General features: G+C 44.6%; 1 protein-coding gene across 2 annotated transcripts in view; it reads right to left on the reverse strand.

Annotated features, from left to right (window-relative positions):
- Positions 1 to 14,964, reverse strand: part of csmd2 (CUB and Sushi multiple domains 2) — a 246,732-nt gene that overhangs the window by 47,935 nt on the left and 183,833 nt on the right. For both annotated transcript variants that reach the window (XM_029248162.1, XM_029248161.1), the window contains exons 30-42: positions 13,906 to 14,100; positions 13,486 to 13,602; positions 12,734 to 12,847; positions 10,197 to 10,292; positions 9,883 to 10,086; positions 9,221 to 9,345; positions 6,736 to 6,832; positions 4,941 to 5,045; positions 4,497 to 4,615; positions 4,089 to 4,158; positions 2,198 to 2,314; positions 1,747 to 1,956; positions 1,224 to 1,412 (exon numbers count right to left, since the gene is read on the reverse strand). In XM_029248162.1, coding sequence (XP_029103995.1) covers positions 1,224 to 1,412; positions 1,747 to 1,956; positions 2,198 to 2,314; positions 4,089 to 4,158; positions 4,497 to 4,615; positions 4,941 to 5,045; positions 6,736 to 6,832; positions 9,221 to 9,345; positions 9,883 to 10,086; positions 10,197 to 10,292; positions 12,734 to 12,847; positions 13,486 to 13,602; positions 13,906 to 14,100 — 1,758 coding nt within the window. The remainder of the gene's footprint in view (positions 1 to 1,223; positions 1,413 to 1,746; positions 1,957 to 2,197; positions 2,315 to 4,088; positions 4,159 to 4,496; positions 4,616 to 4,940; positions 5,046 to 6,735; positions 6,833 to 9,220; positions 9,346 to 9,882; positions 10,087 to 10,196; positions 10,293 to 12,733; positions 12,848 to 13,485; positions 13,603 to 13,905; positions 14,101 to 14,964) is intronic.

Genomic DNA, 14,964 nt, shown 5'->3' on the forward strand with positions numbered 1-14,964 from the left:
CACCCTGAGAACACAGGCAGAGCCAATTCGCTTACAACACGCTAGCCCACATCGCTGCAGTTTCACATTCACATTCTAATACAGATCCCTTCGCGTGACTAAGTCTCCTGTGCGCGCCATTCTTCATGTGGTTATCTCAAAACCCACAGTTACTGTGTGAATGGGAGTGGGGGTGACCGAATTCTTTGTCGGTTGCCTCAATAGGCTCCTTCATGAATGTTTTGCATACGATCATTCAACTTTACAAGAAGGCTCAACATACCGCCCTGCTGTAATTCTGTATGTGACATTGAATAAGAGGCGGGGAACGGTGGCTCGGTGTGGGTCAGGGAGGGACTAGTTGCAGCACATCAACGTTGCAGAGAAGGGACTGTGAGCTCTACCGCATTTTCGCTTGCATTTTTTCAGGTTCTGTGCTTACCCATAGCTCGGGATTGTACTATACTATGCTGCTCCATCAGTGTTACTGTTGTTACCTATCTTATCATGACTGTTGTGGTGTTGAAATTTAATAGTTATAGAAATTGTTAAGCATGGTAACTGGTAATATTGTTGTACTGGGTTTAAGGCTGTGATCTCTGTGGTGGAATGTAAGACCATTGTATGAGAAGCAGGGTGTACCAGGCACCAGGTCAGAGGTTATCTGATAAAGGCAGGCTGTTGGCACCAAGAGCATGTCATAAAAAGCCAGTGGTCATGCCTTGCCTGGAGCGAGGTCAGTTTAAAGTAAGCTGGATGATGGGAGTTGGATAGTTCAGCATTAGGGGTAAGAGTTTTAAGAACAAAAAAAGCCTCAAGTTACTAGGCAAAAAAGATAGGAAAACACTGAACACACCTGTTGTAACACCCTGTAATGAATTATGTATGAGCTTGGCAATAAAAGCAGGCGATAAAAACTGATCGGGGAGACACCTAATTTCCGGGGCTCTCCCATCGGCCGATGTTGTTGTGAAAAGTCTTTGTGCGTCTGAGTGTGTTTCTTTCAGTGTCTCCTATGGTTGAAATGGGAAAGGGAAAGATTTCTTTCACACTATCAGTCACATAAAAATTTGACTTCATTTTCAAAACGTACTTAAGTGGTTAATGTGGTTAAAATATATTTAAATGGTAAATCTTTTTAGCAGTAATAGTTTTTAACACTTCCTTGTAAATGTTGACTGCCTTTATTGTGCCGCTTGCCTTGTTCCAGTGATGGCCATATGAGAACGCCTGAAGGATCATACCTTCACAGCGAGGGAACGGGTGGTCCCAGTTGCGTGTGGTCCCATGCTCACAGGTGAGGATGGAGTGGCCCACAAGCTGGTAGCCTGGCTGGCACTCAAAGGAGATGGACTGGCCCACGTTGTAACCGGCCCCCACCACCACCCCATGACGGAAGGGCTCTGGGTCGGGACACTCTTGCAGCTCGTATGCTGGGGAGGCAGAACGTGAACAGCAAGTGGTCAGATCTTTTGCAAGTACATCACATTCCCAAGAGGGTTATGACACTGGAAATGAGTGTCTATGAGATGACTTGCTTTAGAAGTGTTGATGAAAACCAAGTCTGGTCAAATCAAATTGAAAGGAATATTGCGGCTCTTTTTAAAAGACTGCAATACAAAACAGAACAAAAATACCTTTTTCTTTGGGTGGGGTCCGTAAAATCAAAATCAGTTTCTGATCTAATATAAGATTGCAACGATTGTCGTAAACGTTTGTAATGGCTAAAAGCCGTAGATGTATCCAGCCATTTTGAACCATCCTTACCCTGATATTCGAACTTGAACCCCAATTTATTCTGAGAGTGGTCACTGTGAAAGTACACAGTGGTCTCGTGGGATGTGGTGAGTAGAGATGACGGGACATCCTGTCCACTGAAGCGGCCGATCACAGTGCTAGTTTCAAAAGGGCCGTTGCGGATTTCTAGGAAGTCGTGGTTAGCCTCTGTCGAAAAGTTGAGGAACTGCACGTGTGCACCTGGAGAGTGTAAGAAAATACCCAGAGAACGTAAGAAATAATTGTTTACAGCCAGACCACTGAGACAACAAAAATCCAGTGAACACTTCTATACTACACAAAACTCAAGATTTTATGTATCACTATACACTGGAGAATTAAAAGATTTTAGATTAGATTAAAAGAAGTTTAGGAGAATATAATGATTGTAAGTGAGTCAATATTTGTAGTATGATGGATCCATGTTGAAGATAACGCTCACCATATCCTATTGGCAGGTAGATCTTCCAGGTGCAGTCACTGTTGCTAGGGTACTTTCCCGGGAAACCTGGACTCAGGATCATGCCCTCCATCTCCACCCGAATGCCACCACACTGGGCTGAAGCCACAGGACCGTGGGAAGATTGGAAGATGGGGAAAGAAGGGGATCAGTTAGCAAATCCAGGGGAGTCCAGGATGAACGTTACAAATGTGGAGATTCCCGTGACACGGACATCTCATAATTGGGATTCCACCCAGCAGTAGAAATTCTGCATAACTTTGACAAGAACCTGACTTGATATCTACCCAGTATCTGAGATTCTGACTTTGACGTAGCCTATCCTGTAACAGCCGCTTTTCTGTAACAACTGTAATAAGCTCCTCTTCACCAAGATCAGACAATGAGCAATTATTTCATTTAAAAAACCAGCCAATTCAATTACAAAGCCATCAAAAGGGCTCCGAAATCAGTCTGCGGCCTTTAATCCCCGCTCTCTTCATTTTGTGCAAAACATGCACAGATGCAGCCGGTATTACTTCCCCAGGCTTTCAACCCAAATTGCAGATTGATTCAAGTGTCACTTTCCCAAAACGACATGATAAAAGCAAATTAAACCCCGTCTCTATGAGTGCTGAGGCGTGTCATCTCGCCAGAATGAGGGGTCAAACGCGACTTGCACCATCCCTGTCTTCACGAGGGGTGGACAATGGGACTCGTACCAGCAAGCGCACATGTAGCCAAGCCAGTGAAAATACCAGGTGAAATAAGACTTCTTCTTCCCCAATCCAGGAGTGTGAGATGAGCAAAGAACACCTCCAAGTGAATAAATACGGACTTTGTAGGTCGCTTAGTACAGAATCACCCGCTAAGCAAGTAGGAAATGCAAAATAATGTGGCTTAATAGGGTTTTTTTTTTTTTTTGGTTTACTGATATAGCTTGAGGGCAGCTTGCAGCGTAGTATGAAAGAATGCTGGAGGAAAAGTGATGAATCAGCTGTGCCAATAAGACAACTGATGTGGAGGAGGGGAAATGTGTACATGGCCATATCCACAATTGTACTACTGTTAGCAAAGCATACCTTTTTACACACCTTGGTGGTAACATTGTGGCATGAAGGAGCACGACGAGGCACACCTCTGGAATGAATGGCTGCACCTGATTCCGTGATGAGGGTCAAATGTGGCAATGTTATTTCATGTGTGTGTCAAGTTTTGTGGATACACATGCTGCCAAAAGTTCCTGGTTTGTGTTTCACTGTGTTTTCTGTTTGTTTTAAAATTTTATATTTATATAAAAAACACTGTAGGTTTGCTCCATACCGCCTTTATCCTAGTTGCTTTCCAAACCCAGTATACCCAGCATGCAACACATGCCTTGGATTAAGACTTCTGACAAATACACACACACAGACATACACACACACACCGTCTGAACGGCTTGCCCTGTACAGGGTCACGGGGAGCCAGAGCCTAACCCGGCAACACAGGGCGTAAGGCTGAAGGGGAAGGGGACACACCCAGGACAGGACGCCAGTCTGTCGCAAGGCACCCCAAACAGGACTCGAACCCCAGACCCACCGGAGAGCAGGACCCGGTCCAACCCACTGCACCACCGCGCCCCCCTTCTGACAAAGAAATTATAATAGCGAAAATAATAAGAAGTCAGGCACCCCATGTTATTGCACTCCATGTGACAAATGAAGGCTCATCCCCTGTTGTCGAGGAAATGGCGATGCTCTCGCCATCTCCGCTGGCTGTGATGGGCCAACATGCAAGCTTCACTCAATAATTAATCAGCTGGCATTCTCTTCAGTCAAGATGTGACATTCGCCTCAAGACTAGAACACAAAGGAATACAGGGTTAGGTGTGATAAGGAGAAGCAGCTCTTACCGATGCACAGAGGTGGAGGGAAGTTCCATCGCCGCACCGTGCCAGGCATGCAGGTGATGTGGGAATTGCCCTGCAAATAGGAGGCACCGCCTGTTAGCCCATCGGTTCACTGATCAGTTCTACTGCTGCCTTTTCCTCTCCATATGTATTTGTGCCCCCAGATACAGAGGTGGCGCCCCCCTCATCAGAGAAGATAAGCATGGAAAACCCTTGATAGAGCAACTGCTTATTAAAGAATTGCACAGATGGAGAAACTCAATTATTGATGTCCCAAATCAATCGGGAGGCAATTAAAAAAAAAAACAAAAAAAAAAAACCAAAAATGGTGTTTATTAGGTGAGCATTAAGACTACCCTGTAAGTGTTATGTAGTAGGAAGCTACAGTAGAGGCATGGTCTGAAGACTCACCTGAAGGGTGTATCCCGGCTCACATTGGAAGGACACAACATTGTTCATCTGGAACCGATCTCCCACCTTCATCCCATTCATGGGGACCACTGGCTCAGGGCAGCTTGTCAAAGACACAGCTGAGAGAGAGAGCAGCATAGTGAGACCAGTACAGGTGGACCATTTTGGTGTAAGACTGAAAGAGGTGCTCAGAAATGTATGGGCGCCTGAGGGATAAAGCCAAGTGAAGTGTAAGCTCTCCATCAGAAAAGCCTTCAAGCAGGAAGGCAACTATAGATACTTGTTTTTTTTTTCCCATTCAGTGGTTTTCAGAGTGACTCTACATGCCATATCAGCTGATCAGCAATTTGGACTTAACACAACCAGCCATGAGCAGTAAGGCATGGCAGAAGGGGAAGTCCTCCTCTGCGAGCCCCCTCTTCTATCCGTGTCCTTGCTTCTTACTCTTGTACTCCAGCTGGAAGCCAGCAGCAGAGACGCTGATGTCGGAGAAGAAGTGCAGGTACAGCTGGTTGGAGGTGCTGTTCAGAAGAGCTGGAACAGTTGTACCTGGACAGCAAACAGAAGAACTGCAGTCAAAACTGGGGAGCAGTCAGACCTGCACAGTGGAAAGATCTTAAACAGGCGTTTCCACTCTACAATTATAATCACATTACACTTATTAATTTAGCTGATCTTTTTCACCAAACCGTCTTACAGCTTTAACAATTACTATTAATTAAAAATTATTTGCAAATATTATTTTTACTGCACCTATTCAAGTACCTTGATTAAGGGTTTTACAGCAAGATGTTGGATCTAAAGTTGGGGTCATTGAGTGCAAGGTGGTAGCTGTAACCATTATGCCCAATAGTGATCCACACAATGAAAGAGACATTAGCGATCGTATTCATCTTATCATATTACGAACAATCCAGTTACAAATTTCCCAATCCGTTTATATTTCATTTCATTTTCGTCCTTCATATCTGTTTGAACCAACTCCTATCCCCAGTTGCACTTGTAAGCTGAGGAGCAAGGGTTTACATTTGGGCTCAGTTATAAATGTGTTAGCAGTAGATTCCAAGGACAAGAACAGATCCTGATTTCAAGGATCTGGATTTACACACAAACACACACACGCACGTATACACACACACACACACACACACACGTTGCCCTGTGTGTCACTGACAGGCTCATCTGTCTTCTAATCTGTTTGCCTTGTTTATTTGCTTTGCTTCCGGGCATACTATGACTGATACCGTTTCAGTGAAAAATACAAATCAAAGCACCTGTTCTTTCCACTTTTCAAGACAAATGTGCCCTGGATGCAATTTTCTACTTAAAGAAAAAAGAGTAAAAAAGGCATAAAAATCTAATCTTCATAATTCTGAGCAGTAACCTTTTAAAAATGCAAATTTCTTTATTGAAGCAATTTCTAAGAGCAGTGTTGCAGATGAAAAACCAAGTTCGCTAGTGCTGGTACAGTGCTGTGCATTTACACTACATGTAGACTGTGATCACGCAGAAAAGTCCTGGAGGTACAAGTGCAGGGAGAACCACAAATCTACACAGACTTTCCACAGCATGGAGACAGCCTCGAGCTGCACTGTCGGTTCGTACCTCTTTCATCCCTCTTGGCAACTGATCCTTTCATTATTACAGTTCCTATATTATTCATAACCTGTGAGTTTGGGTTATGTAATGTCTATTTTCAACAAGGTAAGGAGTAAAAAACATTATTCCATTGGTCGTGTCAGGTGGCTGTTTCCAGTGCAAGATTTGTTTTTCCAGCTACACCATCCATTTCATCCATCCATCCATCCATCCATCCATCCATCCATCCATCCATCTTTAATAATTGCTTGTCCTGTGCAGGGTTACAGTCGACCAGAGACTATCCCATCTGCATAGGGTGTGAGGCAGGGTGCACCCTGATCAGGACACTAGTGAATTACAGGGCAATCTCACACACACACAAAGGAAAATTTAGAGTCCAGTTCAGATGAAGCAGTGGGGGGAACCCCATAAAAATGGAGTGAGCTTTCAAACTTACACAGATTGAGGTTTACTTAAACCTGTGTCTGAGCCCACAGCCCAGGGGCTGCAAGGTACCAACGTTTGAGAAATCTGATTTGAAAAGGAGTTCAGGACTCAGTATTTTCACCGCAGACAGCCTAGAACGGATTTGTGCTGAGTGAAACTGTTCAGTGAACACTTTGTCTTTCTTCTTCCTTCATCCCCCAGTCCACCTCACCTGAGAAACTTCCCAGCAAAGTGTCTGTGTTATCGCCTCCGTCAAAAACCTCCAAGGAGTCCCAGTTGTGTTCCGTCACAAAGCTGATGACCTGGATCTGGGGCCGGCAAAAGGGGAGAAAAGGTGATGAGCATAATTTGGTCAACAAGTACACAGATGAAGACTCTGATTATCAGTTTTAATCATATTGCTTGTGTTTACTTCTGATGAAGCCAGGAAGAGCTAAAATAAATTAAGAACTGACGTCCATTTCTATTGGCACAAATGACAGAACATCTTTTGTGACATTGCAAAGTCACCCCTATCCAGCAAACCCATTTTTTTTTATATATTGAGCATCATTTCCTATAAAGAGGTACATTAAAAAAAAAAAAAAAAAAACATTGATTTTATAGAAATAGATGTCCATTTCAGAACTCTCAGGGTATCCATCCTGAGATGCACACACTCCTCTCACATCTGTTTTATTTGCCTAATCACATTAAAATTGCTCCTTTTATCTTTCTTTATCCTCCATCAGTTGTCCGCTGAATGTCTTTCGTAGTATTCAACACTACCTAACAAAGTATTTCACAGAATCTATAAAGGCTGGCATATTCTTGTACTGGTCCCATCCATAAGGGTATGGCTAGAAAAACTGCAAAGTTCTTTGTTTGGAATTTCATATTTCACTTTAACAGAAGAAAAGACAAAAAATGAAGATATTCCATTGTCCAATTTATACTTATTAACAAAATGATCAGATTAGACACCGAAGTGTCTCGTGTCGCCTGAGCAAATGAACAACTTTTGCAAAAGTCTTTGTGACGAAGACGAACTGCTAACGGAACGAGCCAACGGAAACGAAAAACGGTGTTATGAAACTTCCTGGCGGGGTTCCATCGTAAAAGTCTGAACCCATCAATCAACAACAACAATACATAAATCTCTGACTGCACTCACACTGGTGTGTGTAATTAATTTAGTGGAACTGTGAAAGGCATTAATACTCAGCATGCAGCAGACTAGGCTGCTCTGACATCCACCTTATCAAGTGGGCCACAGATGCTTCCAGCTCTGGGTCGACCATTATTTATCATCCATCTCTGCATCAGGCAGATCCACTCGCTTTAGCTTTGCTTAAGGTAGTGCAATTCCTACCTCTATCCTTCCAAAACGGTTATAGATCGGATGTGAGGCAATTACTGGGGCAGCCTCAGCCGTCGAAGGACCCGTAGAGGAGACAGATCAGAGATTGATCTTTCATTAAGGGTTCAGCAGAAATTGCAAGGCAAGGTGCTCTTACTAAAGTTGGTGCCGAACTGCGAAGCGTCAACTTAATGCTTCAGTGCAAGATCTGATGCACAGTTCTTGGTCACATTTACACAGTATATCTGTGCTAATGTACATGTATGTACAGTTTCAAACGGAAAGGAAAACCCTCCTGGGCATAGATGTTTAAGGAGGTTGGGTTTCACCACAATCACAAGGCTTTCTTCAGCAAAACCTCTGGCTGACTATAATCACAAAACACACAAACTAAAGTCAGCTTTTTAGTGAAATGAAGCCAGTTGTCCTTCATGGAAGTGCAATATTCAGTGAACAACACTCATCAGCTCTGATACTGCCTAACAGCGGATCAAGGGGCAGGTAAACCAATGAAGGGTCAGTGGACTTTAGAGAAAGCTGCCAGCTGATGCATCCAGTCTACCCATTCAGTTATTTTGGTTAAGAAAAACTTTCGTTAGTTTCTAGGCATTCCACAGGTTCCAGTTTTGGGCCTGAAAACATTTCTGTTTATGCATACACTGATTTGGGGACACAGTGGGTAAAGCCAATGCCTCACATTTCCTGAGTTGCACGGGGATCGAGTGCAGCTCAGGTTGTGTAGAGTTTTCATGTTTCTCCCTGTGTTTGCACCCCCCGCATGCACAATAGAAGGCACTTGCTAAGCACTTGCGTTCCTCCCTTGCCTTAGAAACCACGCGAGAGGTCAGCATGACTTAATCTTGACTCAATGGCCCATTCATTGAATTACATTTATTTATTTAGCTGACACTTTTCTCCAAAGCAACTTATAATGTTAACGTACTTACAGTTATTCACCCATTTTTCCGCTGTGCATTGGAGCAATTAAGGGTAAGTACCTTGCTCAATGGTACTACAGCAGGAGGTGAAAAGCAAACCTGTATACTTTGGGTCCAATGGTGGCAGCACTAACCAGTTTTCTACCAACTGAAATCCATACCCTAATTTACTTATTTATACAGCTGCATAATTTTTACAGTATTAGTTCAGGGTAAGTAGTTGATCAAAGGTAATACAGTCAGAGTGAGGTTTTGAATCTGGGACCTTCGTTTGCAAGGCAATACTACTCAACCTACTGCCCTTATAACTGACTAACTAGCTTCCAGTTAGTGGCTGTCTCACATCTACAGGCTTTCTACTGACAGTTGATCTATACCTGCACATAACACCGATGCAGAGTGGGTGCTAGTTGTATTACCTGAATGCCAGAACCCTCTGGCACCGTGATCTTCCACACACAGTTCAGGCTGTTGAGGTAAGGCTCAGGAAAGCCTGGGGACAGGATGGTTCCAGTCCGCTGGGTCAGATTCCCACCACATGGGACTACAGTGGATAGTGGAGGAACAGGACAGGAAGACAGAGAGCAGATGAAGAGAAGACCAGGCACAATGGACACTTTGTACATTTTCCTGCCAACTCGGCTCCAAATTTGGCGACCGCACAGAATTGCGCAGGTGTGCAGCGGTTGCACCATCTGGCGGTCTGCGTGGGCGAGTGTGCTCATGACCCATGGCAACATACATCACCTGCACAGGGCACTCAGTCGTGAACATAGGTCTGCATGTGCACACCTGCCTTGTTAGACCTGGGGGGTCGATGGGGAAATCAACCATTTGTGTGGCAGCAGGAGGTGAAACACACAGAAATGGGCTCAAACCAGAGGGCACTGGCCCTTAGCATCAATGTACTTCTGGTACATATTCAAAAATGGCCTTCATGCATCAGCGAATCAGAATTAAAATGAGAAATCCTCAAAGCAATGGATATTGTGTATTGTGGAGGTCTTTCGTTGGGTCTCTGTCTTTTCGTGAAAGAAACGGGCCAGATGGAGTCGGTGAGACTGCAGCAGCATTGCCATACCTACGCAGCTCGGAACTGTGCTGTTCCACTGCGCCAGTGCGTTGGGCACAGTCAGGCATTCGATAGCGCTGGCACCTTCCAGAACATAGCCTGGGCCACACTCGAAGCGGACAACGGCACCCACTGAGAAGCTGTTTCCCACCCGCCTGCCGTGTCGCGGTTCAGGGACCGAGCTGCACTGGGTGGCGCTGGTCCGTGGAACAGCTGAGGACGAAAGCAGAAAACCATGGGTGAAATACTCCAAGCCACAATCATCAGCCCTACAAAGTGTAGCAAGTCGAGACCATGGTCAACTGTGGGGTGGCCTCCCTTACCTTGATACACCAAGTGGAAGCCTTTGGATGTGGCCTGGCCCTTGGAATTAAAGCGAATAAGGATTTGGTTCGAGGTGGCTAGCGGCAAGGACTCGCCTGCAGGGAAGGGGATGAGAACATGAGAGAGGGAGGGAGTTTTTACAGGATCTCCAAAGACGAAGAAGTGCAAGCAAATGTCTTGGAAGGTACGAAGGGACTCCATACCATAAAACCATCAGTCTAGAAGAGGTCTTTGTAATCAAGAAAGAATTTATATTGGTACCAAGATCAATTTTTTTGGAAGCTGCCCCTCAGACGGCAATGAGATAACATCAAGGAGGCTAGCGAGGTGGACCGGTACAGAACTTGCAGAAAGAACCTGTGAAGAGTGAGCCGACCTAATGGCTTACACAATCATGACTAGTCAGGCACAAAAGAGCTTACGCAGGAAAAACGACTCTTAATGCCATGGAATAAAGGTTTCCAAAAACCCAGTGTGAAAATGTCAGCTTTCAACAATAAGCATGACCTTCGAAAACCGTGTCTGCAGAATGTCATGTAATGTGACAGGATTGGTTTCCTTCAAAGAGCAACTCAAAACATTCAAAGTGTTTACTGCTGTCAATTATGGCTTTTTAGCTCCACATATTTGCATCTGGCTGGCTGCCAGGTTCTTGGCACCGATGCACATTTTAGTAGTTCTTTTTTGCATATTTGATTACCCTTGATGTTACCTCCTGGAACCTCCCGCCTTTCAAAACAACAAAACCAAACTGGTTTTACTGACAGGTATCCCATAATGCCTAGCTATTTATTTTGTTAGTTCAGAACTGTCTCTTTGCTACCGTCCCAAAAGTGTTCTTTGGTTGAGAAATAAGGATCGGTTCCTCTTTTTAATTACAGTTAATGCACACGAGACTGTGGGAATACTGTTGATACCACACACCAATGCCCACCAGTCAAACCAGAAAAGAGCAGTGGAGATGTTGTATTCACCATGAAATGGGGAAAAAAAAAAAATCACGTGGGTTATTTTTGCCATCCTTCACCTACCTGGCAGAGTACGCTGAGTGAGTGCTTAAGGCCATGCTTTCTTTTGGTTAAGTCCCTCTTTTTGCAACTTTCCACCACCCACCAGCACTCCAGCGAAGGAAGTTCTCAAAGTGGGAACCTGACCAACTTCATCAATAAGCTGAAAGCCTTGTGGACTAAAGCAAACTAACCAGGGTCTCTTCAGGCCTGGAGTGGGTGGTGAACTGCTTCTCGATTTCTGCATCAACACGGCTGTGGGGGTATACCCACTGGTCCCCTACTCTTGGTCATTAGAGAGCGTTCGTAGAGCTGCGATCGTGACAGACAGTAATCTCCAGCAGGGCCGGCACGCTCTCCGCCAATTCATTAGTGTCTGACAACATCCAATCCTCGGCTAAAATTAAATCCAAACTTTGACCCGTGGGTATCATCCAGAGCTTCTCAGACCTCAGAAACCTATTGTCTCTGCTCTCCTTTTTAACTCCTCACTGTACCACACAGGTTTTCCAGCAGGCTTTCTCACAAAGAAAAAGTCAGAAATAACTGGGATCCAGCACCAGCTGCCTTGTATCAAACTAAAGAGACGGAAGGAGACAGATGTATTGGCGTATCTATGGAAACACCTCGTATGTGGGCATATCACTCTTACATTCTATGGCAATGATTTTATTCCATTGCAGCATGATTGGCATTATCACTTTATCACTGAGATGCCAGCTAGTTGTTGCTTTACACCTTTAAGGGTCCTTTAACATTATTACTTTCTGTCTTCTGTTTCGCTTTTAATTACGCAGCAGTCTACAAGTACAACATGGAAAGCGGTAAACGATACAATATTCAAAGCGTGTAGCGTATAGCTTTTATATGAAATCCTTAAATGTGCGGCATGTTTACAACTTGTTACTGTATGTTGTTGTAAAACCTGGCCAATTCATCATCACTCTTGGCTCCAAAGTTGCACGAAGTCCAAAAGCACTGAGCAGCTGAATTATTTATGGAATTAATTTAGTAAATGACGATTGAATACACAGCTGCGGCTATGACGACGTCAATTACAGTTAGCCTTACCATGTGACCAGATGAGACATAGAACCATGTAAGGAGAAGCAGCTCAGCTAATGAGATGGGTAAATATGACCAATCTGTCAATATCATTCTCTCTGAGAATACTTTTCTTATCAGTGTGGCACACCACAGAGTCAGAACGAAAAAAGCATGATAGCTGGATGACTTAAAATCTCCAGCGAATAATGCATCAAGAATCTCTTTCTATGCATATCACAAACATTCCTAATAGATAAATATTATACATGAAATAATTTAGCTTATTTCAATGTTTTGACGGAGTAAGTTCAGGGAAAAGACTGGTAAAGTTATTATAGTTGTTAAGGTTGGACTTCATGGATTTCTAATGTCATAGAACCGGTGCCTATTTCAAACTATCTAAAGGAAGAACACAGCTGAGCATGCACCACAAGGGTATGTCTCCACACGACTCTCCCCTTCACCCACTGCACCCCTCTCACCTGTGTGTGCCCCGGAAAGTGAGCTGAGCACACGGGAATGCTGGGTGGCCCCATCATAGACCTCCACCACATCATTGAGGGCCGTCTGGAAGAAGGCAAACTGCCCAAATACCACTGCAGACCAATGAGAGGAAACAGGTTCCAGTGAGTTGGAAGCCTCAGTCACACTTTCCCATTTTCAACTGAACTCTGGTGCCTGGCAAGCCAACAGCAAGGCAACAGAGACTTCAAAAAACACAAGACAATGAGACACCAAATACTCTTTGGTACATCTTATGTGCGCATTTATACTGAAAGTGCATCCAAATGACCCTTGTGAGAGGTGCTTCTGTGGCTCACAATGGGCAAACATTGTACAGCCGCTCCATTATTCCATTTATGGGGCACCTCGGTCTCGGGGCAAAATGATTCAACATCAGGCGCCACAGACAAATCCCATCATTTCGGACCTCGTGGGCCTCACAAATGGGCCGAATGACCTTTGCGCGCCACAGATCGGGCCCTGGTGACCAGCGGTCAGGCTGGAGACTATGCCGGTGAACAGAGAAATGGTAAAGCAGATCCTTCGATGAGTGCCTGCTCATTACCCTTCACGATCCACACAAGTGAAACATCAACAGGGAGTGAAAGCAACAGCAAACATCAGTTTAAACTACTTCTAAAGTCTTGAAATGTGCTGAAATGTCTTTAATCTGTGGCTTGGAACAATGGAGATGTTTTTTCTACTTTTTCCTTCTGTTCTGTAACCTCACCATAGTCCTTTGGTACGACAACGGAGTACAGGCAGGTCCTCCCACTCGTGTAGTTACCAGGATAACCAGGGGAAAGCACCACCCCCTCCATTCCAGAATACTGCCCCCCACATGGAGCTGAAAGAGGGAAAAAATAACAGAGAGAAACTTAAGTAACCACTTTGTCTTCTTCATGTTTGTCTCCAGTCCCAAATTAAATTTATTGTCTGGTTTGTGACCGTTATAGATGAAGTACTGAGTGTTTCTGGATGGAAAATTGTCGGGTTTTCAGACCCTCGCTGTGAGGATGAGTTTTGCATACGTTCTCTCAGACAAAGACATTCCGACCCCCTGCAGAGGTGTGAACAAAACACACCGCTTTTTAAAAAAAAAAAAAAAGAAACGGAGTTACCGCACTGTGCTTTCACCAGGATTTCGTACCTACGCATCTTGGTCGCGGCCTGTTCCAAACGGGTTTGCTGTCGCCCCCCATGATACAGGTGAGAGCGGAGTCACCCTCGATGACATAGCCACTGTCGCAGTAGAAGGTGATGATGGACCCCAGCTTGAGCTCAGTACCGACTCGGGTTCCATTCTGGACCGGGCCTGGTTCGAAGCACGATTCCCTTGGGTTCTCTATGCAGAGATGGGTGATGATTGACAACATGATGAAGCACATAGTATCGGGATTTAAGGGTTGAGGATGGGTGAACGAGATATGTCTGAGCCTCTGTAGATGTGAGGTCTTGGTTTGGACAATGTTTCAGGAAGAGATCTGGTCATTCTAGCTCCCCTTTGAAGTGTGTGTGTTAGCACTTGGTGTTCATATTTGGCTTCTCGTTGGGTACGTGGTAGATCTGCTGGCTGGTGACCATCGCTCATGCCTGCTTCGAAATTCATACTGCTATCTCAAGCTCCAGTAATAAGCACTGATATTATTACTTATTTCCTTTCTCCCCTATACCTGTAATTAGCATTACTTACACAAACACAAAGATAAGATTCTAAGAGAGGAAATTAGATTTTTAGTACGTGATTTCAACAAATAAACCACTGAATAAAATCCACTGAAGAGGGCAGTCGAAGGCACGGTAAGAAGAAAAAAAAACAAAACTGAAACTACAATAAATATTTGTAATAACCATAAATATAATAATGCAGATTCAAAGAGCGCCCCTGAGACAATTACTAGGCTAATCGTGGGTTAAATAAGAATGCTGTTGAGGCTGCCAAGCATGGACTCAAAAGGCTGTGCTCCTAGGCCAGGCCTGGTCTGGTCTGTATGCCTCAGTGACGAAGCTAATGAAGCTGGGATATACTGTCGTACTGTACTGAGATTCTGGGGACGACTGGGGATACCACCAGCTTGGAGGTCCAGGAAGGCTGTGCAACTGAGCAGATGGCATGTTTCGCGAAAGCTCAGAAGCTCCGAGACCCCAGGACGACCCTCCTTTTTGCCCGCTCCTGTCTCAGTCCCTCGTTCACCCTCCCTCCACCTTG

Source organism: Scleropages formosus, chromosome 23, assembly GCF_900964775.1.
Source record: "Scleropages formosus chromosome 23, fSclFor1.1, whole genome shotgun sequence".
Classification (NCBI taxonomy): domain Eukaryota; kingdom Metazoa; phylum Chordata; class Actinopteri; order Osteoglossiformes; family Osteoglossidae; genus Scleropages; species Scleropages formosus.